The sequence below is a fragment of the Mizuhopecten yessoensis genome, unplaced genomic scaffold (assembly GCF_002113885.1).
Source record: "Mizuhopecten yessoensis strain PY_sf001 unplaced genomic scaffold, ASM211388v2 scaffold10919, whole genome shotgun sequence".
Classification (NCBI taxonomy): domain Eukaryota; kingdom Metazoa; phylum Mollusca; class Bivalvia; order Pectinida; family Pectinidae; genus Mizuhopecten; species Mizuhopecten yessoensis.
In genome coordinates, this window is record NW_018408787.1 from 1,225,219 (window position 1) to 1,241,636 (window position 16,418).

At 41.0% G+C, this 16,418-nt stretch overlaps 1 protein-coding gene across 1 annotated transcript; it reads left to right on the plus strand.

Annotated features, from left to right (window-relative positions):
• The first annotated feature begins 5,299 nt into the window (after positions 1-5,299).
• Positions 5,300-15,775, plus strand: LOC110463643 (elongation factor 1-alpha 1-like). The gene is made up of 9 exons (XM_021518427.1): positions 5,300-5,364; positions 6,100-6,339; positions 6,853-7,127; positions 7,438-7,617; positions 9,404-9,571; positions 10,093-10,372; positions 10,906-10,997; positions 11,735-11,899; positions 14,832-15,775. The coding sequence occupies exons 2-9, from the start codon at positions 6,120-6,122 to the stop codon at positions 15,642-15,644; spliced, it is 2,193 nt and encodes a 730-aa protein (XP_021374102.1). The 5' UTR covers positions 5,300-5,364; positions 6,100-6,119; the 3' UTR covers positions 15,645-15,775.
• Positions 15,776-16,418: the final 643 nt, after the last annotated feature.

The window sequence follows — 16,418 nt, forward strand, 5'->3', positions numbered from 1 at the left end:
AACAACTCCCTTCATTCCTACAGAAGAAGAAATATTTTAAAGAATTTGCGATATTTCCCCTATTGGGCCACGCCCCTCAGACCCCAGGGGGCCAGACCCACCGTTTATACAAAATTGGTTCCCCCTCACCCAAGAATGCTCTCGACCCCATATGGACCAAATCCTTTGATTCTTACAGAATTAGAAGGATTTTATATAATATGCTATATTTCCCCTATCGCNCCCCCCCCCCCTCAGGTCCCAGGGGCGCCACACCTTCTGTTTATACAAAATTGGTTCCCCTTTCCCAAAGGTGCTCCACAACAAATATGGACCAAATCCTTTCATTCCTACAGAAGAAGAAGGATTTTAAAGAATAATTTGCTATGTTTCCCCTATTGGGTCCCGCCCCTCAGGCCACTGGCTGGCCAGACCTACCGTTTATACAAAATTGAGTCCCCTTCAAGCAAGGATGCTTAAGACCAAATATGGAACAAATCCTTTCATTCCTACAGAAGAAGAATGATTTTATATAATATGCTATATTTCCCCTATTGAGCCCCACCGCTCAGCCCCCAGGGGGGCCAGACCAAATAGGGATAAAATCCTTTCATTCCTACAGAAAAAGAAGGATTTAAAAAAATAGTTTGTTTTGTTTCCGCTATTGGGCCCCGCTCCTCAGGCCCCTGGGGGCCAGACCCACGGTTTATACAAAGCTGGCTCCCCTTCACCCAAGGATGCCTCAGACCAAATATGGAACAAATCCTTTCATTCTTAAAAAAGATGAAGGATTTTAAAGAATAATTTGCTATGTTTCCCCTATCGGGCCCCGCCCCTCAGGCCCCTGGCTGGCCAGACCCACGGTTCATACAAAATTGAGTCCCCTTGGCCCAAGGATGCCCCACACCAAATATGGAACAAATCCTATCATTCCTACAGAAGAAGAAGGATTTTAAAGAATAATTTGCTACGTTTCCCCTATTGGGCCCCGCCCCTCAGGCCCCTGGGGGGCCAGACCCACGGTTCATTCAAAATTGTTGCCCCTTCACCCAAGGATGCTTCAGATCAAATATGGAAAAAATCCTTTCATTCCTACACAATAAGAAGGATTTTATATAATATGCTATATTTCCCCTATCGGGCCCACCCCTCAGCCCCCAGGGGGGCCAGACCCATCATTTATACAAAATTTGTTCCCCTTCCCCCAAGGATGCTCCAGACAAAATATGAAACAAATCCTATCATTCCTACGGTAGATGAAGGATTTTAAAGGTTTTCCCTCTATTTCCCCTATTGTGCCCCGCCTCTCTGCCCCCAGGGGGGCCACACCTTGGCCTCAGGATGCTCCAGACCAAATGTAGTCAAAATCTAATTGGCCGTTCAGGACTAGTAGCGTTTTAAAGGATAAGTTGACGGACGGACGGACGACGGACGGAGGACGGACGGACGCTGCGGTATGGCATAAGCTTGCCATGGTCCTTTGGACCAGGTGAGCTAATAAGACTAGACTTGAATCAATTTGTCAACGACACACGTGCTTTCTTACAGTCCCGCTCCTGACACAACAGTTGGTGCTAATAAGGTGTGTAGTTTAGAAGTGTCTCCAAGGAATTCCAAAATCCATTCGGGTCATTCCGTCGCGCTCCAACTAATCGGTCAGTGACGTAAAAAGTACGAGCGGATTCCATAGACGTCTGTTGGGAATGTGCATGTAGTTTCCCTTACCATGATCCATACCATTGATTTGAAAGATGAAAAGAGTCCAAATCTGACAGACAGTATATAAATTAGACATATGATTGTCTAAGTGACGTCTGAACAAATGGCAGTTGCTTTCTATATGGCTTAAACCGATATCAGGCAGACATTTAATTCGTCAAAATTTAGATTGCTGGATTCTTGAAGTATTAAACATGTTGAGTGGAAAACATCAAATAAAATAGGGCAAGTTCAGTACCGTGTAGACTGTGAAATCAAACATGGCTCTCCGGATCTGTATTACACGTGACAGGGGTCACTGAGGCCAACCCTAGACGGATCTAATTATAGATAGGAGATCTAAATGGCGGGCTGAAAGGCACACAATTTGTAATTACTGTGTAAATCGTCTGCTGAACCGCATATCACATACCATTCTCATTGATTTAGAAAATTTGACACACAGTTAGGATGGTGAATGATGTATATAATGTATATAGCATCATTGTAGCTGCATTTTACTTCATTTGTTTCCATATACAACTGCTGTAAGGGCGATTGAAAGGGGACGAGTCGTCATCGTGCTAAATGCTTTTTGTATTTATAGCGAAGATGATTTATGGAACACAACGATACAAATTCAATACTCGTACAAATGTATTCAACGTCCACTGAAAATCAATAAAACAATATATTTTACGTAATTATATTACTATCAAAAGTATATGCGAATGTTATATCCATACATTGATTATGGTACAGTGTATAAACGACGTGGTATATCGCATTTGCTAATGAATTATAACAATAATATATGCGGCACTTGTTGGTTTTCATGTCGCTTAGTGATAATTTCTATTGTTACATGTACCAGAAACGTTCAAGATTTTGACTGATGCATGGATAATCATTTTAAGCCCATGTTTAGAGGCCCGATACGAGTGGCTTCGAACGTGGAGTTGAACCTCACCAGGATTCATAAGCTGTCAAACGCGTCAGACTCACTGCACCGACGTGTCTGGTTCTATAAATGTTGTATAGTATCCACGACCCGACGTGTCTGGTTCTGTAAATGTTGTGTAGTATCCACGACCCGGCGTGTCTGGTTCTAGAAATGTTGTGTAGTATCATGTTGTGTAGTATCCCCGACCCGACATGTATGGTTTTATAAATGTCCCCCAGTATCCACGACCCGACATGTAGGGTTCTATAAATGTGGTCTAGTATCCACGACCCGACATGGATGGTTCTATAAATGTTATGTAGTCTGTACGAGGCGACGTGTCTGGTTCTGCAAATGTTGTGTAGTATCCAGGACCCGCTGGGCCTGGTTCTATAAATGGGGTGTAGCGTCCACGGACCGACGTGTCTGGTTATATAAATGTTGTGAAGTATCCACGGCCCGACGTGTCTGGGTCTATAAATGTTGTGTAGGATCCACGACCCGCAGTGGCTGGTTCTATAAATGTTGTGAAGTATCCACGGCCCGACGTGGCTGGTTCTATAAATGGGGTGTAGCGTCCACGGACCGACGTGTCTGGTTCTGTAAATGTTGTGTAGTGTCCACGACCCGACGTGGCTGGTTCTATAAAGGTTGTTTAGTACCCACGACCCGACGTGCATGGTTCTATGATTGTTGTGTAGTATCCAAGACCCGACATGTATGTGGTGTAGCGCCCAGGACCTGGCGTGTCTGGTTCTAGAAATGTTGTGTAGTAGCCACGACCCGACGTGTCGGGTTCTGTAAATGTTGTGTAGTAGCCACGACCCGACGTGTCGGGTTCTATAAATGTTGGGAAGTATCCACGACCCGATGGGTCTGGTTCCATAAATGTGGTGTAGCATCCACGACCCGACGCGTCTGGTTCCATAAATGTGGTGGAGTATTCACGACCCGGCGTGTCTGGATCTATAAATGTGGTGAAGTATCCACGACACGACGTGTCTGGTTCTGCAAATGTTGTGTAGTATCCCCGACCCGGCGTGTCTTGTTCTAGAAATGTTGTGTAGTATCCCCGACCCGACGTGTCTGTTTCTATAAATGTTGTGTGGTATCCACGACCCGATGTGTCTGTTTCTATAAATGTTGTGTGGTATCCACGACCCGATGCGTCTGGTTCTATAAAGTGGTGTAGCGTCCACGGACCGACGTGTCTGGTTCTATAAATGTTGTGTAGTATCCACGACCCGACATGTATGGTTCTATAAATGTTGTGTAGTATCCACGACTCGACGTGCATGGTTCTATAATTGTTGTGTAGTATCCACGACCCGACGTGTCTGGTTCCATAAATGTGGTGTAGCGTCCACGGCCCGACGTGTCTGGTTCTATAAATGTGGTGTAGCGTCCACGACTTGACGTGTATGCAGTATAAATGTGGTCTAGTATCCACGACCCGGCGTGTCTGGTTCTATAAATGTGGTGTAGTATTCACGACCCGGCGTGTCTGGTTTTATGAATGTGGTGTTGTATCCACGACCCGACGTGTCTGGTTCTATAAATGTGGTGTAGTATCCACGACCCGGCGTGTCTGGTTCTATGAATGTGGTGTTGTATACACGACCCGACGTGTCTGGTTCTATAAATGTGGTGTAGTATCCACGACCCGACGTGTATGCAGTATGGTTCTATAAATGTTGTGTAGTATCCACGACCCGACATGTATGGTTTTATAAATGTTGTGTAGTATCCACGACTCGACGTGCATGGTTCTATAATTGTTGTGTAGTATCCACGACCCGACGTGTCTGGTTCTATAAATGTGGTGTAGCGTCCACCGCCCGACGTGTCTGGTTCTATAAATGTGGTGTAGTATCCACGACCCGACCTGTATGGTTCTATGAATGTGGTGTAGTATCCACGACCCGACATGTATGCAGTATGGTTCTATAAATGTGGTGTAGTATCCACGACCCGGCGTGTCTGGTTCTATAAATGTTGTGTAGTATCCACGACTCGGCGTTTCTGACTCTATAAATGTTGTGTAGTATCCACGACCCGGCGTGTCTGATTATATAAATGTGGTGTAGCGCCCACGACCCGGCGTGTCTGATTCTATAAATGTTGTGTTGCGTCTACGACCCGGCGTTTCTGGTTCTATAAATGGTGTGTAACATTAAATGATTGAAACAAGTTATTCAATTCCTGTATGTACGTAACGCCAAAACCGATAAACATATACATTTTGTAATTTCCATGACAATGTTGACACGGAAAGATAGCAGTTTGACCAATAGTTTTCTCGCGTATTGATATCTACAGCTCATACAGTCTCATTGTGTATACGAAGGGAATAAACCTATGTTTACCAGACGAAGGTGACACGAGTTATTCCCCTTAGCACAGATCCACTGCAGTGTGGTTGTAAAGTCATACATACAACCTGTTACGAGTAAGCAATGATCGGTTTAGAATTATACGGTACAAGTGTAGCAGACACACCGTATATCGTACCGCTGGTACTTACGTGACAACTAAGTATATAAACCCGTTCTTTAATCTTATATGAATCTTAATACGGATAACAAACGGTATTCGGGTATATCTGCACACATATTAAGCACTGGTTTTTAACACTGACCACCTCTGACGTCTAGAACTGGTCAATCATCGGTTCCCTATTTTGTTGTTTGTATTGCATTAATTGTTACCAAAATGACGCATACTGGTATGAAGATCGTAACAAGGTAAGACGTGTGATTTTACAGTTCTGTGTACCCCCAAGATAGCGTAGTAACCGACCAGGAGGTAGCTTTATAGACATGTGGATGTCATTCCGACTTTATTGTGAACAGGGTACATGTTCTGTGTAAAAAGCAATATTAGTTTTTAATCCCTTAAACTTCTTTATGGGATTAAAATTTTACATTGTGCTTTTTGTATAGCGATATTTAGTAAAGTGTATGCTAGCTCTTGACTAGAATTTTTTTTATGATTTTTTTTTGTGGAAAATTACATGCTCTATTTTCATTAACCATAGGACATTAAAACATATTCGAATTTACTAACAAAACATGTAATTGTGCATGAAAAACTTTCAGTAACGCAGGTTTAGGAACTTGTAACTTCAAAACTCTTTTATCAATTCATAATTATTTAGTGGTGAGTGAATGATTCAGTAAAGAAATTATGTCCAATTAGCTCCTATGTTAAAAAGATAGGCAAATGAGAAAACAACCCTGGTCACTTATAAATGGTGCGTAGTATATTGGGTGAAGAGAATCAACAGATCATACCATTGTACACAAAAACAGTTTATAATCAGTGACAAGTAGGAGGTTAACTCTCGTTTGGACCTACCAGATCGTCAGACAATCCACTATGACAAAATCAGCGTTTAACAAATAATTCTGACTCAGTTTATATCTGAAAACAAAATGATTGTGCATTGATGTATTTTTTGTGATGACAATGATTTGTAGAGTAACCATTTGGATTTACGATGGAAACTGACAACGACACTGACCAGAATACGATCGACGACAGAGCCGTAAGTGGTAAAACTCAGCGGACACCGAGTGTGACGTTTGGAGGGGTTCATATGCTGGCCACGCCGGATCTTACCGACCCTCCGATACCAGAAAACCACGACTACGAACCCACAAGGACTCCCTCCGGTATTCTCCGCAAATCCAGTGTTCCAATGGACGGCGGGATTCCAGGTAGTTTCTGTGCTATTCATATTATTTGTTAAAGTGCGTTGAATTGTCTTGTTGGTTAAATTTGTTCAGTGTTTTGTGCGACTTGCTTCTGAATCCCATACATACAGTACTAGCACGACATGTGTGAATAATGTTAAATGAAACGGTAACGGGTCGCACCGTCTAGCATTGGAATACATATTCACGTTACCCAGAAATATACCTTGGGCTGTTAGATGCATTCCATGGAATAATTCAATAGTATGAATAAATCAGAAGAATAATGAATACTGTCTTTGATCTGATGACGGTAGGCTATCCATAAATGAAGTAAGCCATATCCTAGTTTCCGTCTGAACTTGAACAACTGTGTACATATTTTGACTTTATCTCTTGGTATGATATTCTTTCTTGATTTGGTGAAAACGTTTTAGATTTGCGTTGTTTAGTCTAATACGGTGAAGGTTCCGTATGGAGTGAGACACATTTCAGCTGTATATGTGTCCATTGTATTTTTGTTTTTTTTATTTTTAGCCACGTCTATCAATGTCCAACCAGCCACGCCCACAATAGACACCACGATACCAAAACGGGCAGATGAAAACATGGCGCGCGCACACTTAACAGAGGAGACTCCAATGCTTCCGGCTAGGCCGACAAACAGAAGCAAAATAGAGAAGTCGTTTGTTAATTTCGTTGTGATTGGTCATGCTGACTCTGGAAAGTCTACACTGATTGGACACCTTATGTATCTATGTAAAGGTATCGACAAAGAGACAATGAACAGACTAGCGCGTGAGGCTGACCTGGTAGGTTTTATCTTATTGTATTGAACTTATTTTTTTTTTTGGAGTTGTTTTTCGTCAAATGATTTTACCAACTGTTTCATCTATAAAAACAATGAAGCATTGTATGGTTGAGACGTGTTTTTCTTTTAATTTTTCTATTTTCATCTTCTTACAAAGTAGTTTTTCATGTTATCTTTAACTACATGTAATACATCGCATCGATGTTTTTATATTCAATGTTGCATTCATCACATGGTTGACGTTACGGTACACATCTGGTCTTTACAAAGCTCATCAGACAGCGTCTAACTATGGTATTCCTTTGATACAGGCGGGTAAGGCATCGTTCAAGTATGCCTGGGTCATGGACAAGCTAAAGGGAGAGAGACAGAGAGGGATTTCTATCGACAGTAAACTACGGCGGTTCGAGACTTCGAATCATTATGTCGTCATCATAGACTCCCCGGGACACCGAGACTACGTTCACAACATGATTACAGGCGCATCACAGGTTTGTGTGCTTTACGTCACCTGTTTGTGCGTACTAGGTTAAAACATAGCTATATTTGATGGCAATGATAATATACACAAGCCATGCACTTGGTCTCGATTAATTGTGACCGAGAACTGACAGCTACGTTTAAAAACTACAAAACTAACTACAAAAAGGTATGGTATAGGAAGCTTACATTTGGAACAGTTAGTTTCAGAATTCATTTTCTGACAAATGGGACCTCATTGACTTACACCTGTATGTGTGTTAAAGATGCGGTAATACAATTCCTAATATAACATTTAAATGACACCATTACTGTAAAAGTATATCATCATCGTGTGCAACGTATTCCAATTCTTATTTTGATACCGAATATTACACTATTTCAAGAAAAAAATATTCTTTTTATTGAAGATTAAACCAGAACAATGTGTGACATTTCATCAATAATGAGAGAATTCCCATTTTGGACACGTTAATTTGCATAGTTCTAAATCGAGTTTATTTTTCACACTTGCTTAAAAGTGGGCAACCAATGATATCTTTCAACAGGAATTCCGTAAAAAATGATAACCGGTAAAGTCATAAAACATTTTTGATTTACAAAAAACAAAAAAACAAAAACCAAAAAACATAGCTTTCTTTCGACTTTTCCTTTAACATGTGTTTTTTTATAACCAAAGGCTCGTGGGTCTTGATATTTGGCAAGTATGTTGTTCATGTGAATGGATATAAGTTTTGTTCAAGGTCACATGAATCAAATGTGCTAACATACTTTGTGTATGGAGAGTCAGACAAGGATATCTTTCCTTGCTTTATTTCTTTAGAGATAAAGATATAAAATAATATGATATTCCTTCATATATTTTAATGAAGTTGCAAAAGACAAAATAAAACAATAACCATGTGTAGATCAGTTTTATTATTTAGATTATTTTGTTGCTTTTATACATCTGCATATCTTTGTCTATAACACAATATCAACCTTAAGTACTTCTCCAGAGGAAAGATTCCTTTTGCAGAATGGATATATATGAGTTACTACTGCTGCCCAGCTTCATAACATGCGTATTATAATAAAGTGTTTTGCTATGATACAAAGACAGAAAATGTATCGGCTTTACCTTAATTAACATCGATAATCAAATCTTCATGGTTATGTGAAATTGTGCATTGGTCATGTTTTGCATGCTAAAAGAGTATTTTACCGGTTTTGATACTAAATAAAAATGATTCTTTAGAAAGTAATATATGGGAAGTTTTTAAAGTATAAAATATGAATTTCTTTTGTAGCTATAAAAAGGCAAGTTCACAAGTTTTGATAAATTTTAAATTTTGTGAAAATTTTGCATGATTTTCTAATTAAAATTATCACTACGCTTACTTTCTGTATATCAATATGATATATTAAGTATCAAAATAACAGTAATGTAATACACTTTACACTATCATAATTCATTTTTAAAATAATATTAGCCTGTGACATTTATCTATTTATTTGTTAGGGTAACTGTGTCACTCAACCTGGTTTATGCCAGGAAGTCCACTATGGTTATCAGTGATAATAATGAATAATCATATATATGCAGTTATTGTTATTTTTTTCATTTATCTATATATGGCGGAAAAATAAAAGTAATTGTAGTGGGGGCCGAATGTTGACCCCATGTTTGTTTTATACATATTCAACGGGAAACAATTGAATATCCTCTATATAATGAAAACGTGAGATTGCTGTGTTAAAGTCCAAAAAGACCCCTTATCTTTTCATCCAAGAGTTTCATTTCCGGTTCCGATTTAGGCGGATGTAGCTATACTGGTGGTATCAGCGGAGAAGGGCGAGTTCGAGCAGGGTGTAAAGAGGAGGGGCCAGACGAGGGAACACCTACAGGTGGCCTACTCTCTGGGGATCAAACAGCTCATCGTCGCCGTCAACAAAATGGAGACCACGACACCTCCATACAGCGAGGTAAGTTTTGAAGACGAAGGAGGGATAATCAAGTTAATTGGAACCATGACACTGTATCTAGGATATTTAAGTCACACAGTTGACAACATTACATCATGATAATTGTTACAGTATAGATGGATTGATCATGCAAAACATATCAATTGCTTTTTCGACCTAAGTTCGACAACTCGAGAATACGACAACGAGAGAACCAGGACGAGATTGACGTTAATGCTGTAGTATGTTCACTCTATTTTCTTGTCTTATTATTGCTTTCTCGTGTTTTTGCATCGTCGCCCCTTATCGTCGTTTCCTTGTGTAGTCAACCTTTGGTCGAGGAAGTGAGATTCGCTAGTTGGCCATAGCAAGCCACCCTGCTGATATGCATGTTTAAAAACACTTGCTGTAAATGTGAAACCAAGACACTAAAAGGTAGACGAAATCTCAGTGTATATTATTTTATGATAAAATGTACATGTGCATCTACGTGTAGTAATTTGTAAATACGCATTTTACCAGTCCATACTTGTTATCAACAGATGAGATACGCTAACGTGATCAAAGTGTTGTCACCGATGATCAAGAGGGTCGGCTTTGACCCAGATGCTGTAGCCTTCTTACCAATATCAGCCTTTGACGGCGACAATTTGGTGACAAAGTCTGAGAACATGGAATGGTTCCACATGTGGCGCGTGAAGAGAGGTTCCGGTGGAGCAGGGGGCCACACACTTCTAGAGGCGATGGACCAGGTGGACATCCCTGTCCGGATGCAGCACCGCCCTCTCAGGGTCCCGATACACTCCGTATACAAACTGGGCGGTACGTACCCCTCGATTTTTCGATCTGTACGAGTTTGTATCCTTAAGAGTATACTGGTGAGTTCTAACTTACTATCGTTGCTGGATGAGGGAAAGTAGATAACTCTAATTTGTTAACATGAAAGATGGTCGTTTTATTCCATATGTATTGAGAGTTAAATTGATCAGACACCATGTTTGTTAAGGAGACTCACCATAGCAATATCTATATCGGCGAGCTGAGATTGACCGCTGTACTGCAATAAATAACACCTTACCTGCCATAACATGCGCTAAACTCTTGTGTCGCTTAATCCGTCGCATTGCAAACGCAAAGATATATGGAACACATCTTTAGACAGAATGCCATGTGTACAATGCACACTACATATACCTATTACCGGAACTGGAAAGTGAAGAGAGAATGCTTTCCAAGTGCACAATAACATGATGCTTTTGTTAAGCTTGTTTGAAAATGTCCAGTAGTTGGTGTCTGTGTTCTGATAAAAACAAACACGTGTATACCTGTACATGTTATATTTCGACATTCCCTAGATATCGGTATAGTGACTGCCGGGAGAATACATTCTGGATCTCTCAAACCAAACATGCCCGTGACCTTTGCCCCGAATGACATCAAGGCCAAGGTCAGTTAACTAAACGTACGCTTTATCTGTATGCACAGAAAGGTTGCACAATATGAATTAACAATAACCTATTGATGTCTGTGATTGATGCAATGTACATAGCACTACGGTATACAGCCAACTACTAGTATCGTCTTGTTATATATACATGTACGGTTGATGGAAGTGTTGCTTACGTGCATAGATAACTGCTTTTATTCAACCTTCCTACATGTAGCTTGTACCAAATCTGTTACCGTCCATTGGCAGTACTACTAAAAGGCAAGTGTTTTCTCTAAATTATAGTTGTAACATAGTATTACTGTTGTGAGACGATTGCGTCTCTGACTCATAGTTGTAACATAGTATTTCTGTTGTGAGACGATTGCTTCTCTGACTCATAGTTGTAACATAGTATTACTGTTGTGAGACGATTGCTTCTCTGACTCATAGTTGTAACATATGACTACTGTTGTGAGACGATTGCTTCTCTGACTCATTGTTGTAACATAGTATTTCTGTTGTGAGACGATTGCTTCTCTGACTCATAGTTGTAACATACTATTACTGTTGTGAGACGATTGCTTCTCTGACTCATAGTTGTAACATACGATTACTGTTGTGAGACGATTGCTTCTCTCACTCGTAGGTGTAACATTGGACTACTGTTGTGAGACGATTGCCTCTCTGACTCATAGTTGTAACATAGGTTTACTGTTATAAGACGGGTATTTGCTCATACCTGTTCTTTGTTACAGGTGAGGGCAGTCCAGGTGTTCCGTGAGGTGATGACGGAGGTTCAGGCCGGAGACAATGTCGGGATACAGATAGAGAACCTCGGACTGAAGGATGTCAAGAAAGGAGACGTGTGTGGGGACCCGGGGGACGGCCCACCCAGGAAAGTCAGCAAGTTTACCGCCCAGGTAAGTCACTTGTGTGTGGGGACCCGGAAAAAGGCCCACCCAGAAAATTCAGCAAGTGTACCGCCCAGGTAAATCCCTCATGTGTGGGGACCCGGAGAACGGCCCACCCAGAAAGGTCAGCAAGTTTACCACCCAGGTAAGTCACTCGTGAGTGGGGACCAGGAGGACGGCCCACCCGGAAAAGTCAGCGAGTTTACCGCCCAGGTAAGTCACTCGTGAGTGGGGACCAGGAGGACGGCCCACTCAGGAAAGTTAGTAAGTTTCCCTCCCAGTTAAGTCACTCGTGTGGGGGGACCCGGAGGACGGCCCACCCAGAAAAGTCAGCAAGTTTACCGCCCAGGTAAGTCACTCGTGCGTAGGGACCCGGAGGACGGCCCACCCAGAAAAGTCAGCAAGTTTACCGCCCAGGTAAGTCACTCGTGCGTAGGGACCCGGAGGACGGCCCACCCAGAAAGGTCAGCAAGTTTACCACCCAGGTAAGTCACGCGTGAGTGGGGACCAGGAGGACGGCCCACTCAGGAAAGTTAGTAAGTTTCCCTCCCAGTTAAGTCACTCGTGTGGGGGGACCCGGAGGACGGCCCACCCAGGAAAAGCAGCAAGTTAACCGCCTAGGTAAGTCACGCGGGTGTAGGGACCGGTCACACGGATGACGGCCCACAAAGGAAAGTCAGCAAGTTAACCACCCAGGTAAGTCACTCGTGTGTGGGGACCAGAAGGACGGCCCACCCGGGAAAGTCAGCAAGTTTACCGCCCAGGTAAGTCACTCGTGCGTAGGGACCTGGAGGACGGCCCACCCAGGAAAGTCAGTAAGTTTACCGCCCAGGTATGTCACTAGTGTGTGGGAACACGGAGGACGGCCCACCCAGGAAAGGAAGCAAGTTTGCCGCCCAGTTAAGTCACTCGTGTGTTGGGTCCCGGAGGACGGCCCAGCCAGGAAAGTCAGCAAGTTAACCACCCAGGTAAGTCACTCGTGTGTGGGGACCCGGAGGACGGCCCACCCGGAAAAGTCAGCAAGTTTATATTACCCCAAAGGTAAGTCACTCGTGCGAAGGGACCCGGAGAACGTCCCACCAAGGAAAGTCAGTAGGTTAACCGCCCAGGAATGTCACTTCATCAACATGTTGTTTACGAGGTCAGAATGTTTGCCGCTTTTAAATTATGTCACAGTGTCCGTATAATTTACGTCAAATTAGATCACCTGATCAATAAATCACCATTTAAGATGGTCAGGCGGTCAGCAACTAATCTATTCAGTATATTGCCACAAGGTTAATAAGTCACCGCTTAGGTACGGTATGTGTGTCTGGAGTGAATAAAAAATATCGACAGCTGTTACGAAATTAGTCCAGCATGTCACCGCTCAGGTAGAATCATATGTTAGCTAATTGTAGCGTTCCTAGCCATTGAGTAAGCTCTGGATAAATGTGTGGCTATCTACATATATGTATGCATTGCTGTCTAATTACGAAATAGTTCATGTGTACAACATGTTACTGTATCATGCATAAATATATATATCAGTATCTTCATATACATATATTTACATTTGCATGGCATTGTCACTATATAGCCTCTTTGAAAGCTGTGTCGTTGATGGGACTTTAATTACCATGCATCACTAGACACAATTCTAAGCGTATTAATCCAATATAAATAAACATGACGGCTGCTGAAATATCGCTGGGCATTGTGAGATTTGACAATGTCAATGTAAATTTATGTGCAAAATAAAAAATTAAATAAAAAATACTTTTATTACAACGAGAACGAGACCAAGGTGTGCAATATCGTACAAAATGCACATCGTTTGAAATCACCAATGCCGGCAATGGAAACAATTTTAACGCTCTTGCAATTTATCAGAAACATCGTCTGTTACACTGCACTGATCAACAGGGGTTCGTTACAAATGTCTGAAATACACTTATTGTAAAGACCTACTGACACATTATCATATGTTACAGACCAACTGATATGAGTCACAGCACACATAAACATTTCAGACATTTGTTACGAACCTGTGCTCCGTCGCAAGATCACTCACTTCAAACGCAATCAGTTTCACGCGTCTCGCATACACGGTTCCTCTGTTTCTGACGACATGTCAAATAACGACGCTGTTATAGAATCTGCCAACTGTTTTCAGGTTCCAATACAATCAACAAATAAATTCACGCCTGGAATAGTTCGAATTAACTTCCAAAAATAACTCCCTCATGGAGGGCAAGGTCGGATTTACGGTGTTCACTGTATTTGTCCATGCGCGAAATTTGTTCCGGGGAAAAATCGAAACAATTTCAAATGTAACTTTCAGCTCAGATTTCTATTGATAACTTAAATCATCCTATAGACATATCATACGCAATTGTATTGATACTAAATTGTGGAATAAAATTGAAGTGTTTGTTAAAATTTCAAAGCACTACTTTGTTTGCCAATCAGCACGCGACAATACGCTGTTCAAACTATTGAACGAAAGTGTGTGGACTGTCGATAAGGCGGGCATTTTTAATTTTAAATATAAATTATAAGTTAAAAAAGAACATAAGAGGCAGAGAAAATGTAAATATAAATATTGAACTTTTTTTGTATGGTATTTTTGATCTATTTAAATGACACAGCTTTACAAGCAAACAAATCATAATGCGCGCTAGTCATTCAAATAGATCATAAATACCATACACAAAAAGTTCAATGCTTAAGTATGCACCTGTCCATCCTGTCATAATTTAATATATGAATTCATGTTCATGTACCTCATGTTACACATTTGCATGTGTCTGAGTGTTGGAAATAAAATCTGAAATAACATATGTAATAGAGTATATCGTGTTAATTTAGTGATCTCCTGACAGAGTTATCGAATGTCAGATTACATATCAATGCATGTATTCATATATATATAGAACTAACACACTCATCCTTTTTATAGATCCTGGTGTTGAACCATCCTGGTCAGATAAAGAAAGGATATACGCCTCTCCTCAACGTTCACACTGCCAACGTAGCCTGTAAGTTCGTCGAGATTAAAGAACGATGTGACCGTCGAACAGGAGAGATGGCGGAACAATCACCCTCTTGTTTACGTCCGGGTGAAGTGGGCGTGGTCGAGATGGTGCCAATGAAGCCATTATGTATTGAAAGTTTCTTTGATTATCCGTCCCTTGGCCGTATCGTCATCCGGGACCTAAAACAGACAGTGGCGGTGGGTGTAGTCATAGATGTGGACGGTAGGTTAATACGTACAGACGACGTTAAGATGAAAGGTCAAGGTCGTTTTGCGTCAAATAGTTTCGGAGCGGAGTTAGATAATGTCACTCTCGGACCAGAATCTCGGCCAGTAACGGCTGGGGATCTCCAAATTGTGAAAACAGGTGGAATGGAGGCGGCCCAACCAGTCGTAATCAGAACTGTTCAAGAAGATTCAGAACAACTTGAGATGGTCGCAACTGATCAGGACCAAGCAGCCTTGACCGATGACAGTAAAATTGATGGTCTGGTGGCAGAAAAGGTTACGTATCGGACCGGGTCTGGAAAACTGGATCCCCAAACTGTGAAAACAGATGGAATGGAGGCGGCCCAACCAGTCGTAATCAGAACTGTTCAAGAAGATTCAGAACAACTTGAGATGGTCGCAACTGATCAGGACCAAGCAGCCTTGACCGATGACAGTAAAATTGATGGTCTGGTGGCAGAAAAGGTTACGTATCGGACCGGGTCTGGAAAACTTGAGTCCGAGTTGTGATGTATATTTGATTGTCTTGGAACTTAGTTATTGATTTATAAAATACAACGTAATCAAATATTAATATGATACTGTACAAAGGTTATGTATTTTGTGTAAAGTTATACAAGCACGATGTGTGAATTCATGTATATAAAAAAAAAAAAAAAGGCACAGTCCGAGGAGAGTATGTTATTTCAGTTTATACTGCAATTAAATCCTGGTATCGATTGAAACTAAAGGTTCTCATTGTTTCATGATTTTAAGCTTATACTGTTTTACGGGTCAGACATTTATTCGATTGTAATCGTAATTCTATTTTTAAAATCACTAAGTTTGTTGAAATGGTCAATACAGGTCTGTAAAACTATTCATACAACAGATTTTTTTTTATTTTTTTTTCATCATAGTAATGCTATATTTGCACACACAAAAAAACTCGTGTTAACTACGAAATTTGGTTAAACAAATCTTGTAATGGCTATACACTTGCATATGTGTGTGTACTGCATTGTCTTTGTCTGTGTGTATGTAACATTTTAAATAACTATTACTGACGACATGTATTGCTTGAACTACATGCAGGATTGTGAAAAAAATGTGTGGCTGTAAACATTTACAGTAGATATGAGTGACGTATTTATTCGATTGAATACAAAGAAAATAAAAATAAGATAAATATGCATGTTTTGTTATCTCTAGTTACATAATAATTGGATAAATAATCCAATAATGGTATGACAATTACTGGAAAACAACTAATCTAGCTGTCCCCAAGAGTTTCCATTTGGCACG